This window comes from Urocitellus parryii, chromosome 6 (assembly GCF_045843805.1).
Source record: "Urocitellus parryii isolate mUroPar1 chromosome 6, mUroPar1.hap1, whole genome shotgun sequence".
Lineage (NCBI taxonomy): Eukaryota > Metazoa > Chordata > Mammalia > Rodentia > Sciuridae > Urocitellus > Urocitellus parryii.
In genome coordinates this window covers 9,176,528-9,204,344 of record NC_135536.1, presented here as the reverse complement: position 1 = coordinate 9,204,344, position 27,817 = coordinate 9,176,528, and the positions used below count along the sequence as shown (strand labels likewise).

Below are 27,817 nucleotides of genomic sequence, written 5' to 3'. Positions count from 1 at the left end.
CAGCTCGACTGCTCTACCACTGAGCCACACCCCAGCTCTCACATTTTCTTTATTCATTTATCTGTTGTGCACCTGGGCTGGTTCCATAATTTGGTTCTTATTAATTGCACTGCTATAAACACTAAATGTCCCTGTATCACTATAGTATATGTTGATTTTAGTTCTTTTGGACAAACACCAAGAAGTGGGGTAGCTGGGTCATATGGTGGTTCCTTTCCTAGTCTTTTGAGGAATCTCCATTCTGCTTTCTGAAGTGGTTATATTAATTTGCAGTCCCACCAGTAATGTATGGCTGTATCTTTTCCCCACATCCTCTCCACCGTTTATTATTATCTGTGTTCTTGATGATTGCCATTCTAACTGGAGTGCAATGTAGTTTTGATTTGCATTTTCCTGACTGCTGGGAACATTTTTTCACATTTTTGTTGGCCATTTGTTTTCTTCTTTTGAGAAATGTCTGTGTAGTTCTTTACCAGTTTATTGTTTGGGTTATTTCATTTCTTGGGTGTTAAGTTTTTCGAGTTCTTTATATATTCTGGATATTAATTCCCTTTTGGATATTAATTCTCTGCAAGAAGTAGCTGGCAAAGATCTTCTCCCAGTCTGTAGGCTCTCTCTTTGGGCACTCATTTTCTTTGCTTACAGAAACTTTTTAATTTGCTGGCATCCCACTTTTTGGTTCTTGGTTGTGTTTCTTGAGCTTTAGGAGTCTTGTTAAGGAAGCCGATGCCTGCACCAATTCACTGACCCTGGGTTTTCTTCTAGCAATTGCAAAGTTTCTGGTCTAATTCCTAATTCTTTAATCCATGTTGATTTGACTTGTACAAGGTGAGAGAGGGATCTAGTTTCATTCTTCTACCTATGGATATCCAGTTTTCCCAGCATCATTTGTTAAAAAGGCTGTCTTTTCTCCAATATGTATTTTTGGCATATTTGTCGAATGTCAGATGACTGTCACTATGTGGATTTGTGTCTGTGTCTTCTATTCCATTGCTCTTTGTGTCTCTTGTGTTACTAGAGCTCTGTAGATGATTGAGGTCAGGTGTCGTGATGTCTCCTGTGTCTCTCCTCCTGCTCAGGACTGCTTTGACTATTCTTGGTCTTTCATTCGTCCACATGAATTTTAAGACTGTTTTTGTTGTTGTTGTTGTTGTTCTAGTTCTGTGAAGGATGTCATTGGTACTTTGTGGGGAATGCATTGAATATGTATATTGCTTTTGGTAATGTGTCCATTTTAACAACATTAATTCTGTCTATCCAAGAACATGGGGAGGGGTCTTTCCATCTTCTAAGGTCTTCTTTAATTTATTTCTACAGTATTCTAGTTTTCATTATAGAAGTATTTCACCTACTTTGTTAGATTTATTCCCGAGTGGTTTTTTTTTTTTTTTGAGGTTATTGTGAATGGGATATTTTTCTTGATTTCTTTCCCAGCAGATTCATTATTGGAATATAGGAAAGTTATTGATTTACCAGTGTTGACCTTGTATCCTGCTATTTTGTGGATTCATCAGCTCTAGAAGGTTTTTTTTTTCCCCACATAATCAATGTTTTAAGTTTTTTGTTTTAGGTTTTTTGTTTTTGTGATGCTGGGAACCAAACTCAGGGCCTCATGTTCAGATAGGTACTCTTATCTCTACATTATAGATGAGGAAACTGGGGTTCAGAGAGATGAAGCAACTTCTTCAAGGTCACACAACTACTCAGGAATTCAAACTTAGGATGCAGACTTAGTAAGAATTGTCTCATTTCACCACAGTGCCTCTACACCTCCGCTCTGAAGTTGGATAAATGCAGCACCTGCCCAAATCATTGGGCTAATCCCAGGGAAGTGTTCTAAAGATGAAAGTAGGTCATTCGTAAGAAAATGCTTTGAAACTGTAAAATAGCCTGTGAGTAAAAAGGGTCACCATTATCACAATTACTGTTCATGGAAAGCTGCAGCTAAGCAAGCGCAGTGTTCCCATGGTACCTACCCTAAGAAACACGATCTCACAGTTAAGAATAAGTAAAAGATACTCCGCAGGGCATGGTAGCTTGTGCTGCTGGTGTCATTTGGGAGGCTGAGGCAGGAGGATCATTTGAACCCAAGGGTTTGGGGCCAGGTTGAGCTGCAAAGCAGGACCCTGTCTCTTAAAAAAAAGAAAAAAAAAAAAAACTTAGCAGAAGAAATCATGATCCCTGTAAGTATCAGCATTCCCTGATGGGGAGATAATCCTGAGGCAGTGCCCAGCCAGCCCTAGGTGTTAGACAGTGTTTTCCTCTGGAGGTCAATTGTAAAACAGCAGCATGAGCTTAGAGATATGACAAGACACTTTAAAGAGACCATATGGTTTCTGATTAGCAAGACTGCACAGAACATGATAGAAGGAATAGTGTATCTAAAAACTAAACAGAGGGCTGGTGGTGGGTAGAGCTCTTGCCTACCATCCTCAAGGCCCTGGTTTCCACCTCCAGCACCTCAAAATTAAAAAAAAAAAAAAAACTAGACAAAGTCTATCCATCCTTGGGCACTGGCTAGCAGCATAGAATAGGAAGCTGCCAGGCCTGGCATAGGAAGCATTCCGCCAGCAGCATCCCATGCCTCCATCCAGGACGGGGTCTCGAGCCATGCCCTCCCATGACTGCAGCTTCTCTAGCAGGGCTGGGTGACCACTGCTGCAGAGACACACAGAGGAAGCCACTCAACAGCAGCTCATCCCACTCCCCTTGTTCTGATCAATGTTCAGCAAACAAACCTGGGCCGACTTGGCTGCCGTGCTTATCCGCTCTAGGGGAGGAAAGTGCCAGACCTGTGGACTTGGAGCATTCCGAGCTCTGTGGCAGCCATGCTTCTCCTTATAAGTAGATGAGTGACCAGATGCAGAAGCTAGAGGGAAATAAAGGAAAGGGGCGGGAGGCCTAGTATATAGTGAAGGTAAAGGGAAGAGCAGTAATGGAGGAGGAGGAGACGGAGAAGGGAGCAGAGGGTGGGGAAGGGGAGGCAATGAGGATGGATTCTTTAAAAATGTATTATATGCATACACAAATATGCCACAGGGATTTTACCTTTTTGCATAAATCAAAGGAATTGATCAGATATAAATAAATAGACGAACAAGCACAAGGAAGTGTAGTAGAGAAAGGAGAACGGGGGAGGGGAGGGAAAAAGAGGGATAGTGACTGAAATCTCATCCCACGCAGGTCTGAATCTGTCTGGATGAACCCAGCTACTGTGTGTAACTATAAAGCTCTAATAAAAAATCAAATAAAGACAACATCTTATATGCTGTCAGTACTAAAACAGTGAAAGTTCATTTGTCATTAAAATAAGTTAGATATAGGGGCTGGGGATGTGGCTCAAGCGGTAGCGCGCTCGCCTGGCATGCGTGCGGCCCGGGTTCTATCCTCAGCACCACATACCAACAAAGATGTTGTGTCCGCCGAGAACTAAAAAATAAATAATAAAAATTCTCTCTCTCTCTCTCTCTCTCTCTCTCTCCTCTCTCACTCTCTCTTTAAAAAAAAATAAGTTAGATATAATAATTAGGGATTTGTACCTATAGTATTTACCAATTTATAAAATCAGATATTAAAATCACAATTATTTTTAAAAAGTGAGTGAATTGCTTCCTGGTTTCATACCTGGCTGGATAAGGTGAGCCCACCCAAGGGACAGGATCCATCCTGTGTACATGGTCAGTGAGGCACATAAACCTGCCCGGCTGACAACTGGGCCTCAGGCCTTGGCACCAAAACCATCCAGGGCCCAGTCTTGCCCTCAGGACTGAGCTCTGGCGTTGCCTCCCCTACTCCTGCCTCCCTCCTGCCTGCCACTTGGTGAAATCTGTCATCACTCGGCACACAGATATCCCACCCATGGAAATTCTTTTCATGGGCATGATTTTAAAATTTACCTTGCAAACACTGGGCCTCAGCTTCACAACTATTTGGACTATTTTAAAAGAAATGACTACTTACTACTGATATTTTTATTTCTGTTAGAAGTAAACGTTTACTCACTGGTTATGAATGCCACAGAGCTTCTATAGCATTCAAGCAAGTTTTTCAGTAGAATAAATGGTGTTTTATTTTAATAAGTGTATTTTTAAAAATCAGAGTAGAGAACTGTGTTATAAATAAAAACAAGTCATATTCAGGCAATAAGGCAGGCCCCTTGTGCACTGGATGGGGATTACTTGCTGTGGTTGTGCTCCTGACAGTGGCGCATACAGAAGAGACGGGTAGCGCCTGATGCCTAAGCACTTACTGTTTAGTCCTTTCGGGGTGTTCCTGGGGGAATCTTGCAAGTGTCGTATCCCCCAGGCCCAGGTCAGTACGTGTAGTAAATGCTATTGAATCCCTGCTGAAGGAATGAACCTGAACCAGGACGTGAACCCCTCAGGCACTTTCAGGATGACACAGCATGACCATGATGGCAGGGCCTGGAGGCAGAGGCTCTGGAGTCTCTATGGAGGAAGGAGCCTCAGCTGCAGGGTCCTGAGATTGAAGAAGGCACATCCCTGAATGTGTAGCCCCAGATCATTCAGACTCACTGTATGTTCTCTGTTCTCCTTTTTCAGCCAATCAAGATTTGTATCCTTGGTCCTCCTGCTGTGGGAAAATCCAGTATTGCTGAAGAGCTGGCCAAGCATTACAAACTACATCACATCAAAATAAAGGATGTGATTTCCGAAGCCATAGCAAAACTGGTAATTCTAAACTACTTTATTGGGGATTTTTAAGTTTAAAAGATGCTTTTTCCGAGTGCTGTAATATTCTAGCAACTAATTTGACTTGTCAAAGAGATTTGTTCTTCTATTTGGATTTTGGTTTTGGCCCCGGTTATGAAAACCCAGACTCCCGTGGGGCTTTCCTCGGTGAAACAGAAGCATCTTTCATGGATTGTCCTTGAAATTTAGTCGGCCTCCCGCTCTTGCTCAAAGTGTATCTTGTCTGCTCTCTGCTGACTGGAATACTATTAAGCTTTTTGTTTTTTGCTTTTCATTCTTGCAGTATGTTTCTCAGGGTGTTATCAGAACCTTAACTGCTTTTCATCATTTTATTGGAAATGGTAGCTACTGAGAAAATTTTCCAGAAGTGATTTCTAAAAGTCCTTTTTTCTTCATCTGGTGCTGGATGTTGAACCCAAGTCCTCGCTCCACTGATTTACGCCCCAGCCTAAAGTCTTGATTTCTACAAAATATGTTTCCTTCAAGTAAGATATAACCAAATACCTTAGAAAGGACTTGACTCTTAGGCAATTCTGGCATTAGCACAGAAATATAGTCTCCTAAAAGCAGAGTAGGAAAGACCTTGAGTCTCCCATACATTGTTGTAGACAAACATATTCGACAAACCTTTGCATGGTCACTGACTACATTCCTGATTTGGGCACCAGCCATTCTCCAGGATCACTGGGCAATTGATTTGTGAGGAGCAAAGCAAAGCAGAGCACTGTCCAATTTGAACATCCCTGTGGTCTGCAGGAGGCGATTGTTGCACCTAAGGAGGTAGGGGATGGAGAAGACGAGGGCGAGGAGGAAGAGGAGGAGGAGAACGTGGAGGATGCTCAGGAGCTCTTGGATGGCATCAAGGAAAGCATGGAGCAGAATGCAGGTGAGGCTGCAGCACACAGCTTGCCAATGGTGACTGCTTTTCAAATCTGGTTTTAAAAGACTACCTGTTTGCTTCTGAAAGTGAAGTACCCCAGAAGTTATGATAACAACAAAGAAAATTCATTTCTAATCTCACCTCCCAGGGAGAAAAACATCATTGTCAATATTTTGGTGACTGTCTGAAAATAGGATAGGAAAGAACTTTCTAAGTTAAAAAAAAAATCATAAACTAGTGGGTAGCTCAGTGGTAGAGCACTTACCTAAGAGATGCTGGGCCCCGATTTGGTTCTCATCACCACACACAAAATTCAAATGTCTCTTCATATATATTTTATAGGTATCAAACATCATTAATTAAAAAGCAAAGGACAAACCAAGAAAACAAATAATTGCCACCAATAAAATAATTGATTTTATTAATATATAAAATACCAGGCTGGGATTGTGGCTCAGTGCTCTATAAATAAATAAAATAAAGGTCCATTGACAACTAAGAAAAATATTTTTAAAAAATTTATAAAATACTCAGGCAAACTAATAGAAAAATCTTTAAATTCTGCTGGACACTGTGGCACATTCCTGTAATTCCAGCAACTCGGGAGACTGAGGCAGGAAGATTGCAGATTGAGGACAGCCTTGGCAACTTAGGGAGACCCTGTCTCAAAATCAAAACTAAAAACTATTGGGGATGTAGCTCAGAGGTGGAGTACTAGCTTAGGCCCCATGAAGCCCGGGGCTCAGCCCCAATACTACCACCAGAAAAAGAAAAAAAACCCCATTAAATTCAATTAGAAAAATGGATAACATGAACCAATAATTCACGTAGGAAGAAATAAAGTTTTCTTATTCACTTGATAATTAGTTATTAACCAGTTTATTGAACCAACGAATCACAGTAAGGTGTTTTATTTCTTTGTTTATTTTTATTTATTGCTTGGGGGTGATGCTGAAGGGAAATCGAAGAACGAGAGTCGGGTAAATGAGAAATGAAAGATGGAGACCAGGCAGAGGTACACAAGAGAGTTTATTTGTCAGAGCTGACAAATAAAGGCCATCTCTCTATATTGGAGAGAGGCAAAACAGGCTTGGGTTCCCAGACTTTTATAGGGCAGGCTCAGGAATAAGAGCCTTGTGGGTCCTAATGAAGGTAGTTAGGGATTGGGTTGGTATAAGGGAGTGGTGAGCCTTTCTCAGAAATGCCCTTGAACAGAAAAGCAAAACTTTTTCCTTAAAATGGCAGCTGTCACTTAAGATGGCCATCCAGATGCTAAGCAAGGACTTTACAGGGGCGGTTTCTGGGTGTCAAATCCAGGGCCCCCAGCATGCCACATGCTAGGCAAGCACTCTACCACTGAGGCACACTTCCAGACCAGAAGGTTTCTGTTTCAACTCAAACTCTGGATTCATTCTTTCCCCACCCTTGGCTGGAATTCCAGGCCTGTCCTCTTGCAACTCTCAGATAAGAAGCCAGTAACACCTGTGTTTACTCCTGCTCTAAGTCCTTGACAATCAAATTTTCACAAACTGGATTTTGAGAGTTATCTCTGGGGGATCTTGCTACCCAGCAGGAAAGCAGAAAACCTTCTCATTTTTATACTTGATTGAGACCCTCCTTCCAGCCATCACTGGAGAGTGTCTGGAGAGTGGTCCAGGGGTCCAGGAGGTACGACTGGTGGGGGCTGGTGGGGGTCTAATCAGAGCTCCGGCCCTCCTCCCCACCACCTTTGTTTTCTTTCCTCTCCCTACTCCGCCCCTCTTACTGGTGGCTGTTTCTTATCCTCCAGGGTTGGGCTAGGGCCGTGGAGCCTGCGGAAGGTGGGGGGATACAACAGAGGCATCTGTGGCCGCTGAGGTGGGAGCCATGCTGGGTAATGGCGCTTCATGTTTCTTCCTGCATCAGAACCCAGCGTGTTGGGTTCTGCTGAGTCTGCACTGGTACCCATCCACTGCATGCCCTGGGGCACAGGACCTGACTGCCCTCCACGGCCATCCAGAGATGTCCTCTGGCTCCCAACCTTTGTCCCAAGGTGCTCCTCTTTCCAGCCCAGCTCCCCCTTGGCTGGGGACCCAGTTTCCCTGTCCTGACTTCATCGCATGCCCTAGGTGTCAGTATTGCCACCTCCCTTGTGGGATGTGTGACAGTGCAGGATATTCAGCCAGCCTGAGTACAGTCCCCTCTTATCCCTGACTCTTCCTCCTTAGTTTGTTGTGCCCCCTTCCACTTTAAAGTCGCTAGTCTCTCCCTGCCTTGCTCTGAGCTCAGGTCCCCAGTACTTCTCTTCTCCCAGGCTGGTTCCATCTGGTGGAGAAAGTGGTTTTGGATGCTGATCCTGAGCAACCACTTAAGCCAGCTGCCTGTCTGAGTCAGTTTCTGCTCTAGCATGGCTGGTTCTGGAGGAAACGGGATTTGAATTCCATGAAAAGTTCCCAGAGGAAAGCAAAGGAACACAGAAAACACAGATTAATACTTAAGATACAGCATTGCCTCTGGCTTGCCACAAGGCATTTGGGAGGTAATATTCATTCACCTTTGGGGGGAGGGGGAAAGCCCTCAAGATAAGACATTCCACAGTGAGAACACTGAGGAGGGAGATCTGGCCAGCAAGGCCATGTTGAGGGGTGGAGGATGGAATTCTTAGTAATGAACAGGTGTATGTGGCCTTGTATACCCAAACCTTATGGCTGCGTGGAAGGCCACAGACAGGGCGTGGGAGAGTGAACTATGCCACCCCAGACAGAGGCAGGGATGCCTGATATTCAGGCTGACAGGGCAGCCGACTGTTACTTATTGACAGAGACTTACATAATTGGTCTTTGCAAGGACTCAAAGACACTATCTACATACTTAGCAAAACACAATAGTACAAAATACCAGCTGAGCTTTCTTCACGCCCAGGACAGACGTTATAGGACAGACGTTATCGGAGACAGTGCAGTAGCCAAGTCCCCAAGCTCAAGAAGGACCTGTTCCTAGCAGGAGACACTGTTCTTCCCCAGCTGCCAGAGAGGCCAAAGAGGCTGGCATCCTCGGGCAAGAGATGCAGGAGCGATTGGGAGCAGGGAAGTGGCCTTTGGAGAGGGCAGTGTGTAGAATGGCAAGCCACTGCCCTTCCCATGTGGCACCCAATGCCAACCACTTCCTATGAGATAGGAATAGTTCATCCACCCTCTTAACTTTAGGGAGATTTCTTTCCTCAAGGTTGTCCAAAAATCCTTCCCATTCATGTTTACCTGAAGCCAGGTCGTAGACCTTGATTATGTTTGAACAAAACAAGACCTTTGAACCCACCGCAGGGACATGAGGGAGCTCACTTTCCCCTCACATGACCCTTTGTCCTGTGGTTCCAAGGATCCTAGCAGTGCGATGTCACAGTCCTGCAGCGAGGCCCCTGGGCCCCTGGCAGAACTCTATGCCTGCTGTCCCCAACAATGCAGCCAAAATGGGAACTGAAGTCCCTAAAGCACAGAGTGTGTTAGTTCTGGATTCTTTGTGTTCATCTCATCTATTTCAAAATGTGTGGGGTTATTAAGTCTAGGTAGTGGGATTTCCCGTGAGTTTGAAATAAAAAGGGAAAATCATTTGTAATTGTTCAGCTTTGTAAATCTACATTGTGCATAGATAATTGGAAAACCTTGGCCTATAGCTCTCTTTAAATCCTGTTTTGAAAATTATGAATATGCATGAATATTTTAAATATTAGTGGTACTTAAAAGAAAAAAAGCAGGTTGACATTTTAAAAGTTCCGGTAGGTCTGTACTGGTTCATTTCAAAGCAGAGAGTGGTCCAGCCATCATGGAAAACAGCATAGAGGTTCCTAAAGAAATGGAAAATAGAACCACCATTAGACCTAGCGATCGCTCTTCTGGGCAGGTAACAAAAAGATCTGAACTCACCAGCTTGTGCAGATAGCTGCACTCCAGCAAACCTGGCAGCTCTGGTCACGAAAGCAGGATACAGGAGCAAACTCAGTGTCCATCTACAGCTGGATGGATAAAGAAAATGTGTTACATACATACATACATACATACGTACATACATACATACATACATACATACATACATACGTGCGCACGCCCCTCCACACACACACCAGAATATTTTTCAGTCTTTGAAAAGGAGGGGATCCTGCCATTTGTCTTAACATGGATAGAACTGGAGGGCGTTAGGCCTAGAGAAATAAGCTCTGGGAAAAAAGCTTGAACATGGTATCACTTATTTGTGAAGTTGATTTTTAAAAGAGATCTAATTACAGATTTAGAGGATCAAACAGTGTAACCACTGGTGAAGATTAGGGTGGGGTAGGGATGGGGAGACATAGGTCAAGTGAAACAAAATCACAGTCTAGAGGTGGAAGGTGCCGCAGCACAAGGACTCCAGGGAACGGCAGTGTGTTCTAGCAGGGATCTTGTTGAGTAGCGTTTCAGCAGCCCTATCACAGGAAAGTAACCAGAAGATACACAGCAAGTCTGCTTCACTGTAGTAACCATCTTATTATCTATATGTATCCCCTAGCAACACAGTTAAACCTCAGATATGCACATTAAAATTTATTTAAAATTAAAAATAAAGCAGATAGGAGAGATCACCTGCCCTGTAGCTCAACACTAGCCTAGGGAGGTGCTAGTTTTCTAGAATAAGGCCCTTGGGCTTGGCCCACCCAGTCATGCCTCTAAAACATTCCATCATTACCAAAAACTATGTAAGAGGCCCCTTGTTGTTTACTGAACACAGAAATGAATGGTAAAGCCCAGTGACTTAAATAAACAAGGGAGCTCTTGAAAGGGACCATAGCTAGATTTCTGATTACATGTCCTTATCATAATGATGCAAGTTTTGAAAACTGAGACTAGATTGCTTAAATAAAGCTGGTCTTTGAATGTTAGTGAATCCCTCGATATTCTTAACAATGGTTTTATTTCTTTGTACCACTGCAACCTTACTAAGAAGTAATGTAAACCCATTTGGAGGAATTTCATTATGTTAAATAACACCTTTAATCATTATTTTATCTTGGTCATAACACTTAAATTTCTGAAAGACACATTATTTCCTGAATCCTTTACCATCTAATGATCTGTGTGACATTGAAAAGTAGAAGAAAGAAGAGATGTTTTAATTAGATCATTTTATTGTCACTAGTAGGATGTCAAAAGAGGCTAAAAGCTATTTTATATAAGCAACTTCCTGATAAACTAAAAGCGTTAGAAGGAACCGTGGAGATCTAACCTCGGGCTTGGCAAGCTTGCATTACTATTAGACACGCTGTTAAGCAGTTGAAGGACTGGCCGTGTCTTGAGTGTGACAGCTGCTCAGATAACATGCTGTCATTTAACCACTGTGCCTCTTTAGAGCAGACTCCTCCCGCCTCAGGTCCACCTCCCAGCTTCCAGGGCTTGAGAGGGACCTGTGCACTGGGCCAAGTCAAAAATGCCAAGCACAGAGGAAGTGAGGTGGGGGCACAGCCTTTTCTGCAGCTCTAAGGAGAACAGAGCCTTTGAAAGTTGGGTCAAGTTTAACTATCATTCAAATCTAGCAAATATTTCCTGAGCAGTGTGTGTGTGTGTGTGTGTGTGTGTGTGTGTGTGTTGGGGGCACATGCACTAGAGACTGAACCCAGGTCCTCATGCATGCCAAGCACAAACTCTGCTACTGAGATTTAGTTCCAGCCCAAGCACCTATTTTTATTTTTTTTTCTTTCCACATTTTTTATTGGTGCCTTATGGTTGTACACAATTACTTATTGTTACACATTCATACATGCACACAATATAACAAGATAGCTTGGCCAATATCATTCCCCAGCTCTTCCCCCCGGGTCCCTTCCTCTCACCCATAACCCCTTTCCTCTGCTGATCTCCCTTTGATTTTTAGGAGATCCCTGCCTCCCCTACCTTTCCTTTCCTTTGTCCTCTCCAGTTTCCACATAGAGAAAACATGACCCTTGACCTTCTGAGTTTGGCTCATTTCTAACATAAAGGTCTCAAGTTCCATCCATTTTCCCGCAATTGACATAATTTCATTTTTCTTTTTTATCTGAATAAAACTCCATTGTGTATACATACATTTCCTTTATCCATTCATCCATTGATGGACCCCTGGGCTGGTTCCATCGTTTAGCTTTTGTGAATGGTGCTGCTGTAAACATGGGGATGTGTGTATCCCTGCAGTAACGTGACTTTGATTTCTTTAGGATAAATACTGAGGAGTGGTACAGGTAGGTCACAGGATGGTTCCATGCCTGGCCTTTAGAGGAACTTCCATACTGATTCCCTTAATGGTTATACTAATGTATAATCCCACCAATAGTGTAAAAGCGTTCCTTTTTACCCACATGCTCTCCAGCATTTATTATTGTTTGTATTCTTGATGACTGTTTTTCTCACTGATGTGAGATGACATCTCAGTGTAGTTTTGATTTGCATTTCCCTAATTGCTAATGATGTTGAACATTTCTTCATATATTTGTTGGCCATTGGTATTTCTTCTTTAGAGAAGTGTCTGTTTAATTCATTTTCCCATTTATTAATTGGATCAAATTTTTGGAGTGTAAATTTTGTGAGTTCTTTACATATTCTAGATATTAATGCTCTATTGGAGGAGTAGCTAGCAAAGATAATCTCCCGTTCTATAGATTCTCTCTTTACATTCCTATTGTTTCCTTTGCCAAGCACCTACTTTTTGTGTGGGTTTTTTTTTTTTTTTGTACCAGGGATTAAACCCAGGAGTCCTTGACTACTGAGTAACATCCCCACATCCCCAATCCTTTTTATTTTGAGACAGGGTCTTTCAAGTCACTTAGGACCTCGCTAAGTTGCTGAGGCTGGCCTGGAACTCAGGATCCTCTTGCCTCAGCCTCCTGGGCTGCTGAGATTACAGGTGTGCACCACCACACCTAGAGCCAGCCACCTACTTTTAATAAATCATGTGCTAGCAGCATAAATGAACACTATCTACCTCACTTAATTCTCACAACAGAAGCATGTATTATTGCATATTAGGATTACAGAAGTGTGATACTGAGATAAAATTGGGAGAGCTGGACTCAGAGGCACATGCCTGAGTTCTAGATGAGGTCAAGGCAGGAGTCTCGCTCTAGCTCAGGAGTTTGAGATCAGCTTGTTCAAGACCATGAGACCCCATCTCAACAAAAAAGTCTGTAGAAAAAAAAAAACACCACCAGAACTGAGTAAAACTCCGAGTCTTATTCGGCTCCACCCAAAGTTGTGATTGCAAGACAGTTTTCAAAGCAGGCATGGACATTTGCTTCTGTTCCTCTTACAGACAGCTCACTGCTATCCATTCATCTATCAAAACCACGTAACTTTTACTTTAAAAGGATCCCAATCACCCCTTTAACCACACAGTTCTTGAGGTAGTTTAGAACCTCATTCCCATGTAGACCGTGCTCCCCAGTAACATATTTTTTCTTTTTATCAGGTCGACTGGAAGATCAATATGTAATTAGATTTGTCAAAGAAAAGCTAAAATCCATGCCTTGTAGGAATCAAGGATACATTTTGGATGGATATCCAAAGACCTATGATCAAGCAAAAGATCTGTTCAATCGTAAGTTTTGAGTGTTTCCTATGTTTTGTGCATTTATATTCAGATAAATTGTAACCATATTGTTCACTCAATTAAATTAAGAAATATGGAGAGACTTTTAAATTTGAATCTTGGCTCACCTTTTATTAGGTACATAGCTTTGTTTGTGGGTTGGTTTATTGATACTGTGGATTGAACCCAGGGGCATACTATGACTGAGTCACATCCCCAGATCTTTCTATTTTTTGAGATGAGGTCTGGCTAAATTGATCATGCTGGCCTGTGGTCCTTCTGCTTCAGCCTCCTGATTAGCTGAGATAATAACCTCCCAGGTAGCTAGCTGGGATTATAGGTGTGCACCACTTCACCCAGCCACAATGAATTTTTTTTTTTTTAAAAACAGAGTCTTGCTAAATTGCTAAGGGCCTCACTAAGTTGTTGAGGTTGGCTTTGAACTTGCAATCTTCCTGCCATAGGCTCCTGAATTGCTGGGATTACAGGTATCCACGGGACCCAGCCATAATAAGAAATTTTAGTGATTCTTCATATTGTAGGTTTATGTGTTGATTTTTTCCTCATTTTATATTCATTGTAGAAGTTTTTTTTTTAAAAAAAGGAGAATAATATAGGAAGAAAATTAAATACATGGACAGAAGTCTAATGTGTTCGGGAATGGAAGGAGGACCTTTGCCTTCTTGGGGTTGGTAGTGGTCTGGTGTACAGTTCCAGGAAACAAGCAAAACAATCCTTGTTATTCTGAGGCTTATGTTCCCCGTTGTCCAGTGTTAAAATGTATGTGTTTGTCTTTGTTAGAAACAGATCAGCAATACAAAGATTCCTTGTTTTTATCACTGGTATTTAATGTCTAGGGTCTTGTAGTTGTTGTTTTGGTGCTAGGGGTTGAGCCCAAGGGCACTCTCCTACTGACCCACACCTCCAGCCCTTCTTAATTTTTATTTTGAGACAGGGTCTTGCTAGGTTGTCAGGATGTCTGTCCTCTAACTTGCAATCTTCCCGTCTCAGCCTGCTGAGTCCCTTGGATTACAGACCCGCACCACCACACCCAGTTAGATGCATAGCTTTTAACTTTTTAAAAGTTTTTATTTCATTGTAGCATAAACACTTGACATGAGATCTCTCCTCTTAATACATTCTTAAGTGCACAGTGCGTTATTGGTGACTCTTTGTCCTATGTTGTTCAGCAGATCTCTAAAGCTTATTTATCTAGCTGAACTAAAACTTTGTCTCCATTGATTGCTAATTCTCCTTCCCCACCTCCCCAGCCCAGCACAGCCCCCATTCCATGAATTTGACTATTTAAGATCCCTTATGTAAGTAGAATCACACAGGACTTTTTCTGTGACTGGCCCACTTCACTTAGCCTAATGTCCTTAAGGTTCGTCCACACTGCGGAAGTTTTCTTTTTCAAGGCTGAATAGCATTCCACTCTTTGTATGAACTACTCTTTCTGTATCCATTCATCTATCAATTGATGTTTAGGTTGCAAGACTATTTCTGAACCACGTTGTCTATTGATGACTAGTTTTCATTAGTGTTTGCAGATCAAGATAGGATATTTAAGTTCTTGCTATGACCCTTAGTAATATGTTAATAAATGTTACTTCATATATTTTGTTCTATTAGAGGAAGATGAGGAGGAGGATGAAGAAGTCAAAGGCAAAATGCTTCCCTTTGATAAATTAATTATACCTGGTAAGTTTAAGATATTTCTCCAAGATCACATTTAAATGAATGGTATTCAACATCTCTTGTGCCAAAACAATCTTTTTGAGTTTAATAAAATAGATCTATTTGTAGGAAAATTTTAAAAGATACACACAAGCACAAACTTGGAAAGGAGGGAGTGTACCAGGGGTAAACGTCAGAGATACTGAAGTTCTGAAATGGAGAGCAGTCCTGCTGCTCTCCCCTGTGGCCAGTAGCTGTCCTGGTGAAGGTGTGGAACTGAGTCACCTGGCAAGCCCACAGGGGCCTGGGCTACCGCAGCCCCTTCCCCCTGTTTCTGGCGCCATGATGCCTTTACTTCCAAGACCCTGTGACCCTGAGTGGAGACGGTCAGGTGAGAGCCTTCCTGTTGGCCACTGACTTAAGGCGCAGCACTTCAATCCACGGTGTCTGGACACAGATGTCTCACAGCACACTGGAGATGGAAGCATAAACCACGTGTCCACCACAACAGGATTCCCAGAGCATGGGCAGGCACTCTGTGACCCTTTAAAAAGTTTTGTGGTCACTTTTAGACGGTTCGCGTGACGTGAATCATAGGGGATCATTTTGAGTCATGTGATCAATAAAAGCAGCTATTTTCAGCAACTTACTTCAGGGTTGTAATTGAAAGGGCCTGCTAGCGGGCACCAAAGGGGTACAGTTGATAGCTGTAGAGAAGCTTCTGGAAGCTCTGAGATCACCAGAAAGCAGGTATCCTCAGGGATGGATGTTTATTGTCTGTCTGTGGGCTCTGCACCAATGGCAGAAACCCAAAATGCCAAAAGGAGGGGTTGTCTCATTAATTTAGGTATACACTTTGGGAAAAAGTTAAAGAGTAAATTGATATTTTTTGAATAACTAGAAGTATCCTATTTATGAGACTTTAACACTTCTGGGTAATGTTCATTAATTTATTGCAAACTCCATAGTAAGTCATAATGCTCTTGCTGAGGTAACTGGATAAAATTCAGCTTGATTAACAGCTTCTCATGTGCTGCGTGAGATCTGAGCTGGGTGAACCTTTTCACAGTGCCATGTGGCAGGAATGACACCCAGGTTTACCAGATCCAAAAGCCAAACCCCAGTTTACCTTTCTGAAAAAGGGAAGGGTTTCCATTCAAACTTGGTCTAGGCTGCATGGAACCTTTCTTGGGGTTTCTGTGGGAAAGCCAGGCAGACCAGAGGAAGCTCAGGGTTGGCTAGCTGGGGCCCAGAGGTGGTCTTTATTTGCCTGGCCCTGAGATGATTTGGGGCAGGGCAGAGCCTGGCGTGGTATGAGAGTTAGGTCAAGTGGTGATGGCTTGCTGAGAGGGGGTTGCTCTCAAGTAAACCCATCTAGGGGTGCTGGCTCATCGTCTTCGTTCAGCAAAGAATGGAAGAGCAGGACACAGAGAGAGAGAGAGCAGGCAAGCAGCAGGTTTATTGCAAAGTGGCGGAGACAGACTTCTCTATGGAAAAGGAGCCCCAGAGCTGGGAGTCTGGTGGGCAATTTTGGCCTGTTCTTTTTATGGTCTCTGAAATTCCCTCCTTTCCTTATCTCCTCCTCTGTCCACACTCTCATCAGTATTACTGACTGGTGTCCCCTCTGTCCACACATCTGTGTTAGTTTTTCTATTGGATCCCTCACTTAGGAGCATGAGTATGGAAGTGTCTGTCTGATTGGGTCCCCTGGTTGTGTCCACGAGCACGTTTGTCAATCAGGAAGTTGACCTCTTTGGAAGGCCCTCTCCATGCTCCTTTGTCCTGGCCCTGCCCCGACCTCCTCACTGCCATCTTGCCCTGGCTGCCTGCGCTCTTCTGGATGCCCCCCAGTAAGTTGCCTCTGTCTTTAGAAACTCACAACTAGCCAGCTCTGGGAGCCGGGGAATCTCTAGGCCAGAGGCCTCCCAAGACATCAAAACATCATAAGACATAGAAAAATTTAAAAATGGTTAATACAGCATCCATGCTTCACGTCAGTGATGAAGCCTTTGACTCTATGACATCAGTTCTGGACACATTCTCTCCCCGGGATCAGTCTGTGGATTTCCCCACTGCCATGAGCTCAGGTCCAGTTTCATTCCCAGCCAGGTTAAGACAGTAGGTGCTCTGAATAATTGTCTTGAGATATTGCAAAATCCTGAAGTCCTCTCTGAATCATAAAGACCTGTGATTGTGTACATGTTCAAATATGTAACAACAAATCTCATCATTATGTACAACTATAATGCAAGAATAAAAAATGTGGAAAAAGGGAACTTTGAAAAAAATCACCTACTGGTAAGTATATTTTATCACAGTAAAGTCCTTTGAAAATTGGAGAATCAAGTATAATACTCACTATTAGAAATATTTCAATCTCCCAATCACTTGGGGGGAAAAAAGAGATAGTATTACACATATTTTGAAATTCTTCAATTATTAACAAAGTAACTTTCTACCTAGATTTTTAACATCCTAGAACTTAAATAGATTCAATTCCCAATAAATTTATTGACAGAATTTTGATTTAAGTATTATACAAGAATTTAGGAATTTAAGTGTCTCCCTTTTCAAAATGTACTACTCATGAAAATCATGAAAACCAATGGCCAATGATGAACAAAACAGATGAGAACAGTAGTAGAATCTGACTATTATGGATTTGTAGGGTCCCATTCCACAGCCAAGGCCTCAGCCTTTATTTCCACTGTTAACACAGGTGGCAGCCCCAGGCCCTGTTCACACCTGTTCCTCACACACCATGGGCACACTGTCCTCTAGGTCTTCCTGATACACTTAACTTTCCACTCTAGAGAGCTCTTAGAGTGCAAGTAAATGAGGTGTGAACCAGACAATCAGAGCAGAAATCGATGATTCTCAAGCTTAGCGGGCTTCTGTGGGTAGCATGTTTTGGGGATGCACTTGGCCACCTGTGTCCTGGGACTCATGTCTGCTGGTGCTATTGTTGAGAATATCAGGAATAGCGACTTCCCTTGGGAAGCTTATTCCTCTGACCCACACTCTGATCTCACGTTCACTCAACAAATACACAGCTCTGTGGTGCTGGGCCAACTCCAGAGCTTCTCCCTCTCTGCAGAATTCGTGTGTTCACTGGATGCCTCCGATGAGTTCCTGAAGGAGCGGGTGATGAACCTTCCCGAGTCCGTTGTGGCGGGAACCCACTATAGCCAGGACCGCTTCCTCCGGGCGCTAAGCAACTACCGGGACATGAATATTGAAGATGAGACTGTCTTAAACTATTTTGATGAAATTGAAATCCACCCAATACATATCGGTATGAAATGAACTGCAGGGGGGTGTGAATGTTCAGACCCAGACACCCCTGGCAACCGGGGTGCACGTCTGACGGGGATGGTGGGGATGAGGAGTGTGGGGTATAACCCTGTGCTGGGGCTCAGGGAGCCACAGGTGGACTGGCACTCCTCTGGGCTGTTGTTCCACCGGGGGACACGGTGGTGGGGAAGAATTATAGGAAAACATAGGGGTACATATGAAATGGAAGCCAGATGGGCCTATTTTTTAAAAGGCATTTTGAAGAAATGCATTCTTACTACTGGTGGCTTTGGACCCTTCCTCCAGGTTTCTTGGGGCACTGTTCTGTCCCCATTGCTTGCCAGGCAGTGGCGCTTTTCACAGACCTCAGACTCACCTTCTGTTTCCCACAACACACAGCTCAGCCCAGCACGCAGCCCTGCTCAAGAACCCGGGTCTGCATCAGCCTCTCCCCACGCTCCTGTCCCCTCCCACCTCACAGCTGTCCCGCTTCCCTTGGCTCAGCGAACCTTCAGTTTCCTTTCTAGTTTTCTGGCTCTTGATACTTCTTCTCTGGGTTTGGGGAAAACAAACCTGGCAGATAGGATACATTTGGAACCTGGAGTACTGTTAGGCTTAGAACTAAGAGACGGTGGGGACAGAGGGCTCATCCAGCTCTGGCTCTGTCCTCTCATCAGTGAAATAGGAAAATAACCAACTCTGGAGGCTTGTTATGAACGGTAGAGATGAGGGATAAAGTGCCTGGTGCATTGAAGGAGTTTATCCATACTAAGGCATAACGGGATGCACTATTGAGAAACAGAAAAATAAGCTGGACACAGTGGCACACACCTATAGTCCCGGCCACTCAGGAGGCTGAGGCAGGAGGGTCACAAGTCTGAGGCAGCCTCAGCAACTTAGCAAGGCCCCGTCTCAAAAAGGGCTAGGGATGTAGCTCAGTGGTAAAGTGCTTCTGATTTTAACACCCAATACTGAAAAAGAAAAAATATATATATACAAGTCTGTAAAGTCTTCTTCTCTGTTTTACACCCTCAGCATTGATTGGGGTTTGCCATCGTTCCGGTGTGTTTCTGCACAAGGAACACACTTTATATGTAAGAGCTACTAATATGAAAGTCAAACTGTTTACCTAAAGAACTAGGGAAAAAATGGTGAATTTCAGAAAAATAGTCATTGTCATCTTTTCAGTAAAGCCTAAAAAATTATTTATAGAAAGAAAGATCAGGAGGACCTGAGGAGAAACACTGAGGAGAAACCGAGGTGGGTGGAGGAAGGAATGAGTGACCGTGGTGTTCCTGCCCGTCCTGTCTGTGCCCATTGCACCGAGCCTCATGTCCACACTGACAACTGGGAGATAAAGGAAAAGCAAAGGGAGAAGCAGATCGAGGTGTGGGCGTTGGGGAGGGTGTCTGAAGGTCAGGAATGCAGGCTGGCCTCATAAGGGTCTGCAACGGGATCTGGAAAGATGCTGGGAAGCACATTCTCTGCATCTCGGGAGTCCACTTCTCTGTGGGTCTTTTATCCCATCTCTCTTTGGACCACACCTTCTGTAGACCAGTGTACTCCTCCTCCTGTCTGGCCCACAGCAGACTGAGGCCACCATCACCCTGGAGTTGCCTTGCTATCTGGGAGTCAAGCCAGACAGCTCTGTGACCCAACACCACATTCCTAGACAGGCAACTTTGCTGGTTGAGGTCCGGTCAGATATCACGGGGCCCAACAGCAGCTACCCAGCTCCAAGGGTCGAGGTGGATGTTGCAGATTATTTAGCAGATCATACTCCACTAAAACGGAACCCATTAAGAAACACTTGAGGGCACTTAGTGACATCAAGGTTGTGATTACTTAGAGACATCAGGGAGTACATCTGAATTTCAGAGGTCAGGCAATGGGGAGGTGGCAGGTTGGGCCTGTATTTCGAATTTTCTGCTCACTCTCTAATGCACTGGCCCTGCTCCTCTCCTCTTCTATTAGAACCTGCTGTGTCTCTAGTCTAGATCAAGATCAGGCACAGCAGCGGCTGCGGGTGAGAATGCAGCAAGCAGTTGCCAGGTGTGCACTACCTTCCATTCTCTGCAGAAACCTCCCAGGAAAACCCAAGCATGAGCCGGGCACAGTGGCACACACCTGTGATCCCAGCAACTCGGGAGGCTGAGGCAGGGGGATCGAAAGATCCTGACCAGCCTGGGAAACTTAGCATGACCCTGTGCCAATATAAAAAATAAGGAGGACTGGGGATGTGGCTCGGTGGTTAAATGCCTCTGGGTTCAATCCCTGGTACCAAATAAAATAAAATCATAACAAGCCAGGCATCATGACACACAATTATTTTTTTTAATATTTATCTTTTAGCTTTCGGCAGACACAACACCTTTGTATGTGGTGCTGAGGATCGAACCTGGGCCGCACGCTTGCCAGGCGAGCGCGCTACCGCTTGAGCCACATCCCTAGCCCTCATGACACGCAATTATAATGACAGTTACTCAGGAGGATCCCAAGTTCAAGGCCAGTTTTGGCAACTTAGTAAGACCCTGTCTCAGAATAAAAAATAAAAGGTCTGTGGATGTAGATCAGGGGTAGAGCACCTCTGGGTTCCAATCCCAGTACTGCAAAAAGGAAGAAAGCAAAAAAAGATGAAAGGAAGGGAAGGGGAGAGTGGGAGGGAGGGGAGGAAGGAAGTCCATTTTGGTCACAGCTGCAGAGAGTCTGGTTCATACCCCGCAGGCCCTGTTGCTTTGGGCCTGTGACAAGGCAGCATATCATGGGGGAGCCTGTGGAAGAGCCAAACTTCTGGCCCCATGGCCTGGAAGCAAAGGAGAGTCAGAGGAAGAGCCCAGAGCCCCAAATCTCCTTCAAAGGCACATCCCAGTGACCTAAGTGTCCTGGACATTGTGCTCAGCAGATCAAGCACCACTGGGAGAGCAGGAGAACTCAGGTTCGTCCATCAGTGGATCCAGATGAGCCTGTGCTCTGAGGTTCTGGGCCCAGGTACAATATTGGTGGGTTAGAATTCTTCACCTTCTGGACCAAGGACCATGTACAAAATTTTATAAGTAGTTCACAGGTGCAGAACAAAGGAAAACACTGGCGAGCGTTGTTATCGTGACTTAGACAACAGTTAATTGGCATTGTGACTTAAAATTTATACTAGCCATTAAGTGATGTAGCTACATCCCTAAAAAGTTTACAAACTAAAAACTAAAAAGTTTACAAAAGTATAAGAAGTATCTCTGGCCTTGAAAACTTGATATGTTTACATATCAAGAGAGAGTCACCGGACTCCTAGAGATAGCTATTTACAACCCAATTAACCCCTGGTTAATTAGGTTCCCTGAGGAGAGGCTGGGAGGGGGGCTAACCCTTTCCCCAGGCGCTGGTTCTTCATCATAATGCTCTTATAATTTCATTTTATTATCAGATCTGGCATCTCCACCACATAAGCTAGGCCCCCCTCTCTTAAAGGCTCTACCTCCTGATGTGCCACCCTGGTGACCAAACCTTTCACACATGGTCCTTTAGGGACATTCAAGATCCAAACTATAGCACAGCCCGTTCCCTCATCCATCCATTCAGATCAACAATCCGACAGGCCCAAGCCCAAATCCTCCTGCTTCATTTCAGAGAATCATAAGTATTCCACGGGAATAGAAATTCCCAACTGTCGTCCCCTAGAAGAGGAAACTTCAGGGTGTCGATCTGTATAATTTGCTATCACAAGCTAATAATAAGAAAAAATCTCCCTAATAGCAGTCAGGCCTAGAATATAAGTATGTGTTGGTCTGCCCTCTCCCGTATGTAAAGATGTAGGAAAACTTGAAGATGCTCAGAACAGACTTGCCATCAAACAGCTCATCAAAGAGATTGGGCAGCCTCGAAATTATGGTTTAACCGAGGAGGAAAAGGTCGAAGCCGAGAGGCGAGCTGCAGAGGAACGCCTGGCTAAGGAGGCTGCCGCGGAGGCTGAGCGTGAGCGCCTCGAGGCCTTGGAGGCCGCGGAGAAGCTGGCCCGCTGGGAGGAGTGGGTGAGTGAGCATGGGGGGGGAGAGGTCATGGAAACACCCAAACATGGATTTCCGTTATATGTACCATCTTAAAAAGACATCCTCAGTCTTTTGCTTAATTAATGAGAAAAACTAGGCACTGTCAGTAGGAGCAATAACATACACCTCTGTGAATGTGCTGCATTTGGCTGCGTGCTCTGACTTGGTTTGATTTTTCCTCCATTTACCCATCTAACCTAAGTGGTCAGCCTCATTTTCCAGATCACTAAGGCTGGTTAATTCTGCTTCCCAAAACAGCACTCAGATCCATCCACACTCTCCACTTCTCCTGACCAGGGTCGGTGTGTCTCTTCAGAATTAGGGGGTGTCCTCTCCCCGGCTCTTCCTCTCTGCCTTTGTCCATCTCCCACTGCTCCCCGCTGCTGCCAGGGGGTGCTTCTAACCTGCAGCTCCACCACGGGCATCGCTGTTTAAAGCTCCTCTCGGGCTGTCCAGCTCCGTTAGGTAAAAGTCCATTCTCCTCATTGTTACTCACAAGGTCCTGAGTGTCCCGGGCACTTTGAATCTTTCCCAATTTCAAACTCTGTCCCGCTGGTCTTCTCACACCATCTGCATGACTGACTGCCTCATCACAACTCTGCTAAAAGTGTCTTTCTAAGGAGGCTCTTTCTGGCCACCATTTGTAGAATTTCAACCCGTCTTCTTCCCACCACGTTACACACCCTTTCGTACTTCTGACTTTCTTCTCTAACAATTCTATATATTTTACATGTTCAACTTGTTTCTTGCCCTTTCCTTGCACAGAATTCAACTTACATGAGAACAGGAATCTTTGTCATCATGTTCCACTGCTGTATTTTTCAGTGCCCAGAACAATGCCTGAGAGGCACTAAGAAAAGTTGTGAAAAGATGGAAGGAAGGCAGGCTAGAAAGAAGGAAGGACGAGGGGAGGGAGAACATCCTCAGCACACATCTTTGGGGGATGGATTGATTGCCTTGGCATAAATTCCTAAGGTCTGTTGGGTCAGACTGGGCGAGGTTCAAGGTTTTGTTTGTTTTGTTTTGTTGTTTTAAAAATATTTTTAGTAGTAGATGGACCTAACTTTATTTATTTATTTTTATGTGGTACAGAGGATCCAACCCAGTGCCTCACAAGTGCTAGGCAAGCACCCTACCACTGCGCCCCAGCCCCAGCCCTCCAGCAAGGGTAAACTGGTTCACACATCATCTAACAGAGGCTGTTTCCCAACACTTCCTTCCACCTGGCTTTCTCAAATCTGTTCCAACATGTCAAACTGATAAAGAGAACCAACCATGTTGTATTTGGATTAATTCTCTGATCTCTAATTTGACAACTTTTTCCAACTTGGTTAGGAATTGAAGTTTCAGGTTGCACGTTGTCACTGTGTGTAGGCTGTCTTTTTCTTGTTATTTATTAGAACTTCTGATAAAGCAATATAATAGAAACAGCAATAACCTCAATTGGTCTTCCAAGACTTGCTCCAAGCATTCAAATCCCACTCTACTCTCTTTGTAGGTATGTGGCCCTGCCAGAGTTACCTTTGTACCTCAATTTCTCTATCTGTAAAATGGGGGTTCAGGCCTAGAGATGTGACTCGCAATGGTAGAGTGCTCACTAGCATTATAAAGCCCTGGATTTGATCTAAGAGCTATAAAAATAAATAAAAATGATAAATGAATAATGTGGGAACAATGATAGCACCTACTTCATAAAGTTGTACCTGATTAAAACATTAATTAAGGAGCTAGGGTTGTGGCTCAGTGGTAGAGCACTTGCCTAGCATGTATGAGGCACTGAGTTTGATCTTCAACACCACATGAAAATAAATAAGTAAAATAAAGGTATTGTGTTCATCTACAACTAAAAAATACTAAAAAAAAAAAAACCCATTAATTAACATAAAGCACACAATGCCTGGCCAATAGTGTGCAGTTACATAAACTCTTTAAAATAGCCTAGCTTTTTATAATGTGCTACAAATAGTTTTTCTGAATTAATCACCTACCTTTTAATATTATTTATGGCGTTTTCTCTGGCCAAACAATTTTTTTTTTTTTGGTCATTCTCAAGTTAAAGTCATAACTGATATTTTTGCCTGAAAAGAGATGCTTCTCAGCAAGACAGCAAACCCAGATACCCAAACTGGGAAGTCAGGCATCATAGCACACATCTGGTTCCTTGTAGCCCGGGAGATGTTACCCTCGCACCCCACCCCACCCTACCCCACTTTTTTTTGTACCAGGGATTGAACCCAGGGACACCTAACCACTGAACTACATGCCCAGGCCTTTTTTAAAAGACTACTTTATTATTTATTTATTTTAAAGAGAGAGTGTGAGAGGGGGAGGGGAGAGAGAATTTTTTTTTAAATATTTATTTCTTGGTTATTGGCAGACACAACATCTTTGTTTGTATGTGGTGCTGAGGATTGAACCGGGGTCGCACGCATGCCAGGCGAGCGCGCTACCGCTTGAGCCACATCCCCAGCCCTAAAATGCTTTTTAATTTTGAGACAAGGCCTCATTAAGTTGTTGAGGCTGACTTTGAATTCATGATCCTCCTGCCTCAGCCTCCCGGGCTACAAGGAACACAGATGTGTGCTATGATGCCTGACTTCCCAGTTTGGGTATCTGGGTTTGTTGTCTTGCTGAGAAGCATCTCTTTTCAGGCAAAAATATCAGTTATGACTTTACCTTGAGAGTGACCAAGAACAAAAACAAAAACAAAAAAAAAAACCCCAAACCTCAGAATGGCCTAAAGAAAGTTTATGAGTTCTTGTAACAGAACAGTCCAGGCTTCAGGTGAGACCTGATTTGGTGGCTCAGATAATTCACCAAGGAGCTGTGGTCTCCCTCTCTGCTCTACCTTCCATGGTTGGCTTCATTCTAAAGCCCACCTGATGGGCCTACCCTTAACTAATGCCCTTGGGCAGAAGACACCTAGCCCAATAGGCTTTCGTCTTGCCAAAACCAAAACCAAAACAACAGGCCCCAAAGGCAGGAGTTTTCAAAGGAAATCTGGAGTTATCCCGAGAGAGGGGGACCATACTGCGCACTGAGCAGGGATAGCATGGTCACTGTACCAATCCCTCTGGACTCCCCAGCAGCACTCCTGTGATTTTGCTCTCTATTTCCTCCCCCGGGCAGCTAGAAATTATTTTCGTATCAGAAAGGATCCATCTTTTGATTTTCTAAATGACGAGACAGTTGTGATCGCGTCATTTATGTCTTTTCTCTGCTGACTGAACATGCCATCTTTATCATAAGGTGGTAACATTTTTAGCATTATCCAGTTCTAATGCAGTGGTGGGGGGGGGTTGTGTAGAGGTTCTACCGTTTCTGACTGTGCATTTCCCCCTCCTCCAAACATTCTATTCTTAGAATAAGCGACTAGAGGAAGTAAAACGGGAAGAAAGAGAACTTCTGGAGGCTCAGTCTGTTCCCCTGAGGAACTACTTAATGACCTATGTGATGCCAACCCTCATGCAGGGGCTGAATGAGTGCTGTAAAGTCAGACCGGATGATCCTGTGGATTTTCTGGTAAGAGGTTTAATTTTTTAAAATATCAGTCTGAAAATAAGATTTGCCTGAAATTTAATGGAAAACACCTGAATAGAGAAATTGTGGGTCTGGTTATTTGAGAAATACCTTCAAATTCACAGTATACAAGAACATCCAACCCCTATTTATTCTTATATAATAGAATTTTATTATTCATTTGGAAGCAAAGAATTTACATACTTTTATGTTAAAATTATAAGCATTAATGGTACAAATATATAACTATTAATAAATATCTTATAAATTGTTGACTTTTCTTTTTTAATTGTAGGCAGAATATCTCTTCAAGAACAATGCTGAAACACAGTAAAACTTCAAAGATCTTGTAACATGCAACCCTACAGAGCTAGAGATCAACTTAACACTGTAATTTGAAAAAAATGCTTTTAGAAATGCTTTCTTAGTTTTTTGAAAATTCTTTCTTTTTCTGTAACCAAATATGTTATAAAGTAGAATCATTATAAAAAGCTAAATGACAATGAGTGAATGACTACTTCATTAAAAATACAATTGAAAAATAAATTGATAAGGCATCTGTGCATAGCCTATGAGATCAATGCTGACTTAATATTTCATTATTAGGTCAGTTCCAAATATTCTGTATATTCATGCCCATAGTAATTTAATTTACAGCACAAAGAAAATCACTAGCAGGTTCACTAATGATTTCACACAACTTGTTAACTTAGTACCAGGTCTAGTACCAATGGTTAGAAATGAAAATAAATAGAACAGTTGTTGAGTCTTAGTAAGTCAGATAAGATTGGCTTCTGTAAGGCTGGGCTGCTTCTGAAGTTCAGGATTAGGATTCTTATCTGGTGAATCAGAGAACTGTAAACCTTGTGGTGGAAAAAATCCATGTTGCACAAAGAATAATACTGATGATGTATGTGATAATTAGAAAGTAGCCAAATATTTTTTGACAAATTAACTTTATAATATAGGCTTAAGCTCACAATTTTTTCCCCAGCTCTGAATCCCCCTTAAAAGTCCTAGATTTGCCTTAAATAAGAAATTACTTTAATGATATATTTTTTCACAATGTAACCTGAATATAACTACATTTTTTAAATGATATAGACTGTATGTCTGTGTGTACATATATTATTGTTGTTGTTTATTTTTCTGTGGCACTGGAGATCAAAACTAGCGCCTCATGCATGCCAGGCAAATGCTTTATCACTGATCCCCAGCCCTTCACATTTTTTTTTCTTAAATCATGGTTGTGTTAATCAACTTTTCATTTCTGTGACAAAAAAGAAAAAAAAAAAAACCTCACAAGAACAACTTAGAGGAGAAAAAGTTTAGTTTGACACTAGTTTCACAGGTGTCAGCACATGGCCCTCAGCTAACTATTGCTCAAGGCCCACGGTGAGGCAGAAGGTCATGGCAGAGGGCACTGCAGAGGAAGGCTGCCCAACTCTTGGCAGCCAGGAAGCTGGGGGTGGGGAGGGAAGAAGGGTCAGGGGTAACTAGAGTCCAAGGCCACACCTCCAGTGACCTACTTCTCCAGCCAGTATTCATCTGCCTGCAGTCGCCACTCAGTAGTCCTTTTGGCTATCAATGGGTTAACCTAGCAAATAACCCACACTGAGGTTAGAACCCTAGTCATTGCCTAAAGCCCCCTTTCAGAAGCTTGCTGCATTGGGATCATTCTGTCAACACATGAACTTTTCAAGAGATATTTCCAACCATAACACATAGTAAAATACACATAACACGTGCCATTGCAAACATCTGTAAGTGTATGTTCAGTACATAAAGTGTATGTGAGAACATTTACAGTGCTGTGCCCCCACCACCATGACCTAGCTAAGTGACATCATATTGTAACTAAGAATGTTCTCTTTTTCTCCCCACCGTTCTTCTTCTTCTTCTTCTTCGTGTGTGTGTGTGTGTGTGTGTGTGTGTGTGTGTGTGTGTAGTGGTGCTGGGGACTGAACCTAGGGCCTTGTACATGTTAAACATGCATTCTGCCACTGAGTTACATCCCAACCCTGTAACTAGTCATTTTTTCATGGGCTTGCTGGCCATTTGGATATTATCCTTTGAAAAAAATTAATGTTCAAGTCTTTGCCCACTTTATTTTGGGTTGTCTTTTGTTGTTG

The 27,817-nt window shown here is 43.3% G+C and overlaps 1 protein-coding gene across 4 annotated transcripts in view; it reads left to right on the top strand.

The window, feature by feature from the left end:
• The window catches only part of Ak7 (adenylate kinase 7), a 61,851-nt gene extending 35,832 nt beyond the window's left edge, over positions 1–26,019 (top strand). For 2 of the 4 annotated variants that reach the window (XM_026399428.2, XM_026399425.2), the window contains 8 exons: positions 4,563–4,691; positions 5,469–5,598; positions 13,036–13,164; positions 14,788–14,856; positions 17,930–18,127; positions 21,928–22,148; positions 25,530–25,688; positions 25,981–26,019. In XM_026399428.2, coding sequence (XP_026255213.2) covers positions 4,563–4,691; positions 5,469–5,598; positions 13,036–13,164; positions 14,788–14,856; positions 17,930–18,127; positions 21,928–22,148; positions 25,530–25,688; positions 25,981–26,019 — 1,074 coding nt within the window. The remainder of the gene's footprint in view (positions 1–4,562; positions 4,692–5,468; positions 5,599–13,035; positions 13,165–14,787; positions 14,857–17,929; positions 18,128–21,927; positions 22,149–25,529; positions 25,689–25,980) is intronic. The other 2 variants (XM_026399427.2, XM_026399429.2) reach the window with 2 other exon arrangements.
• The last annotated feature ends 1,798 nt before the right edge of the window (positions 26,020–27,817 follow it).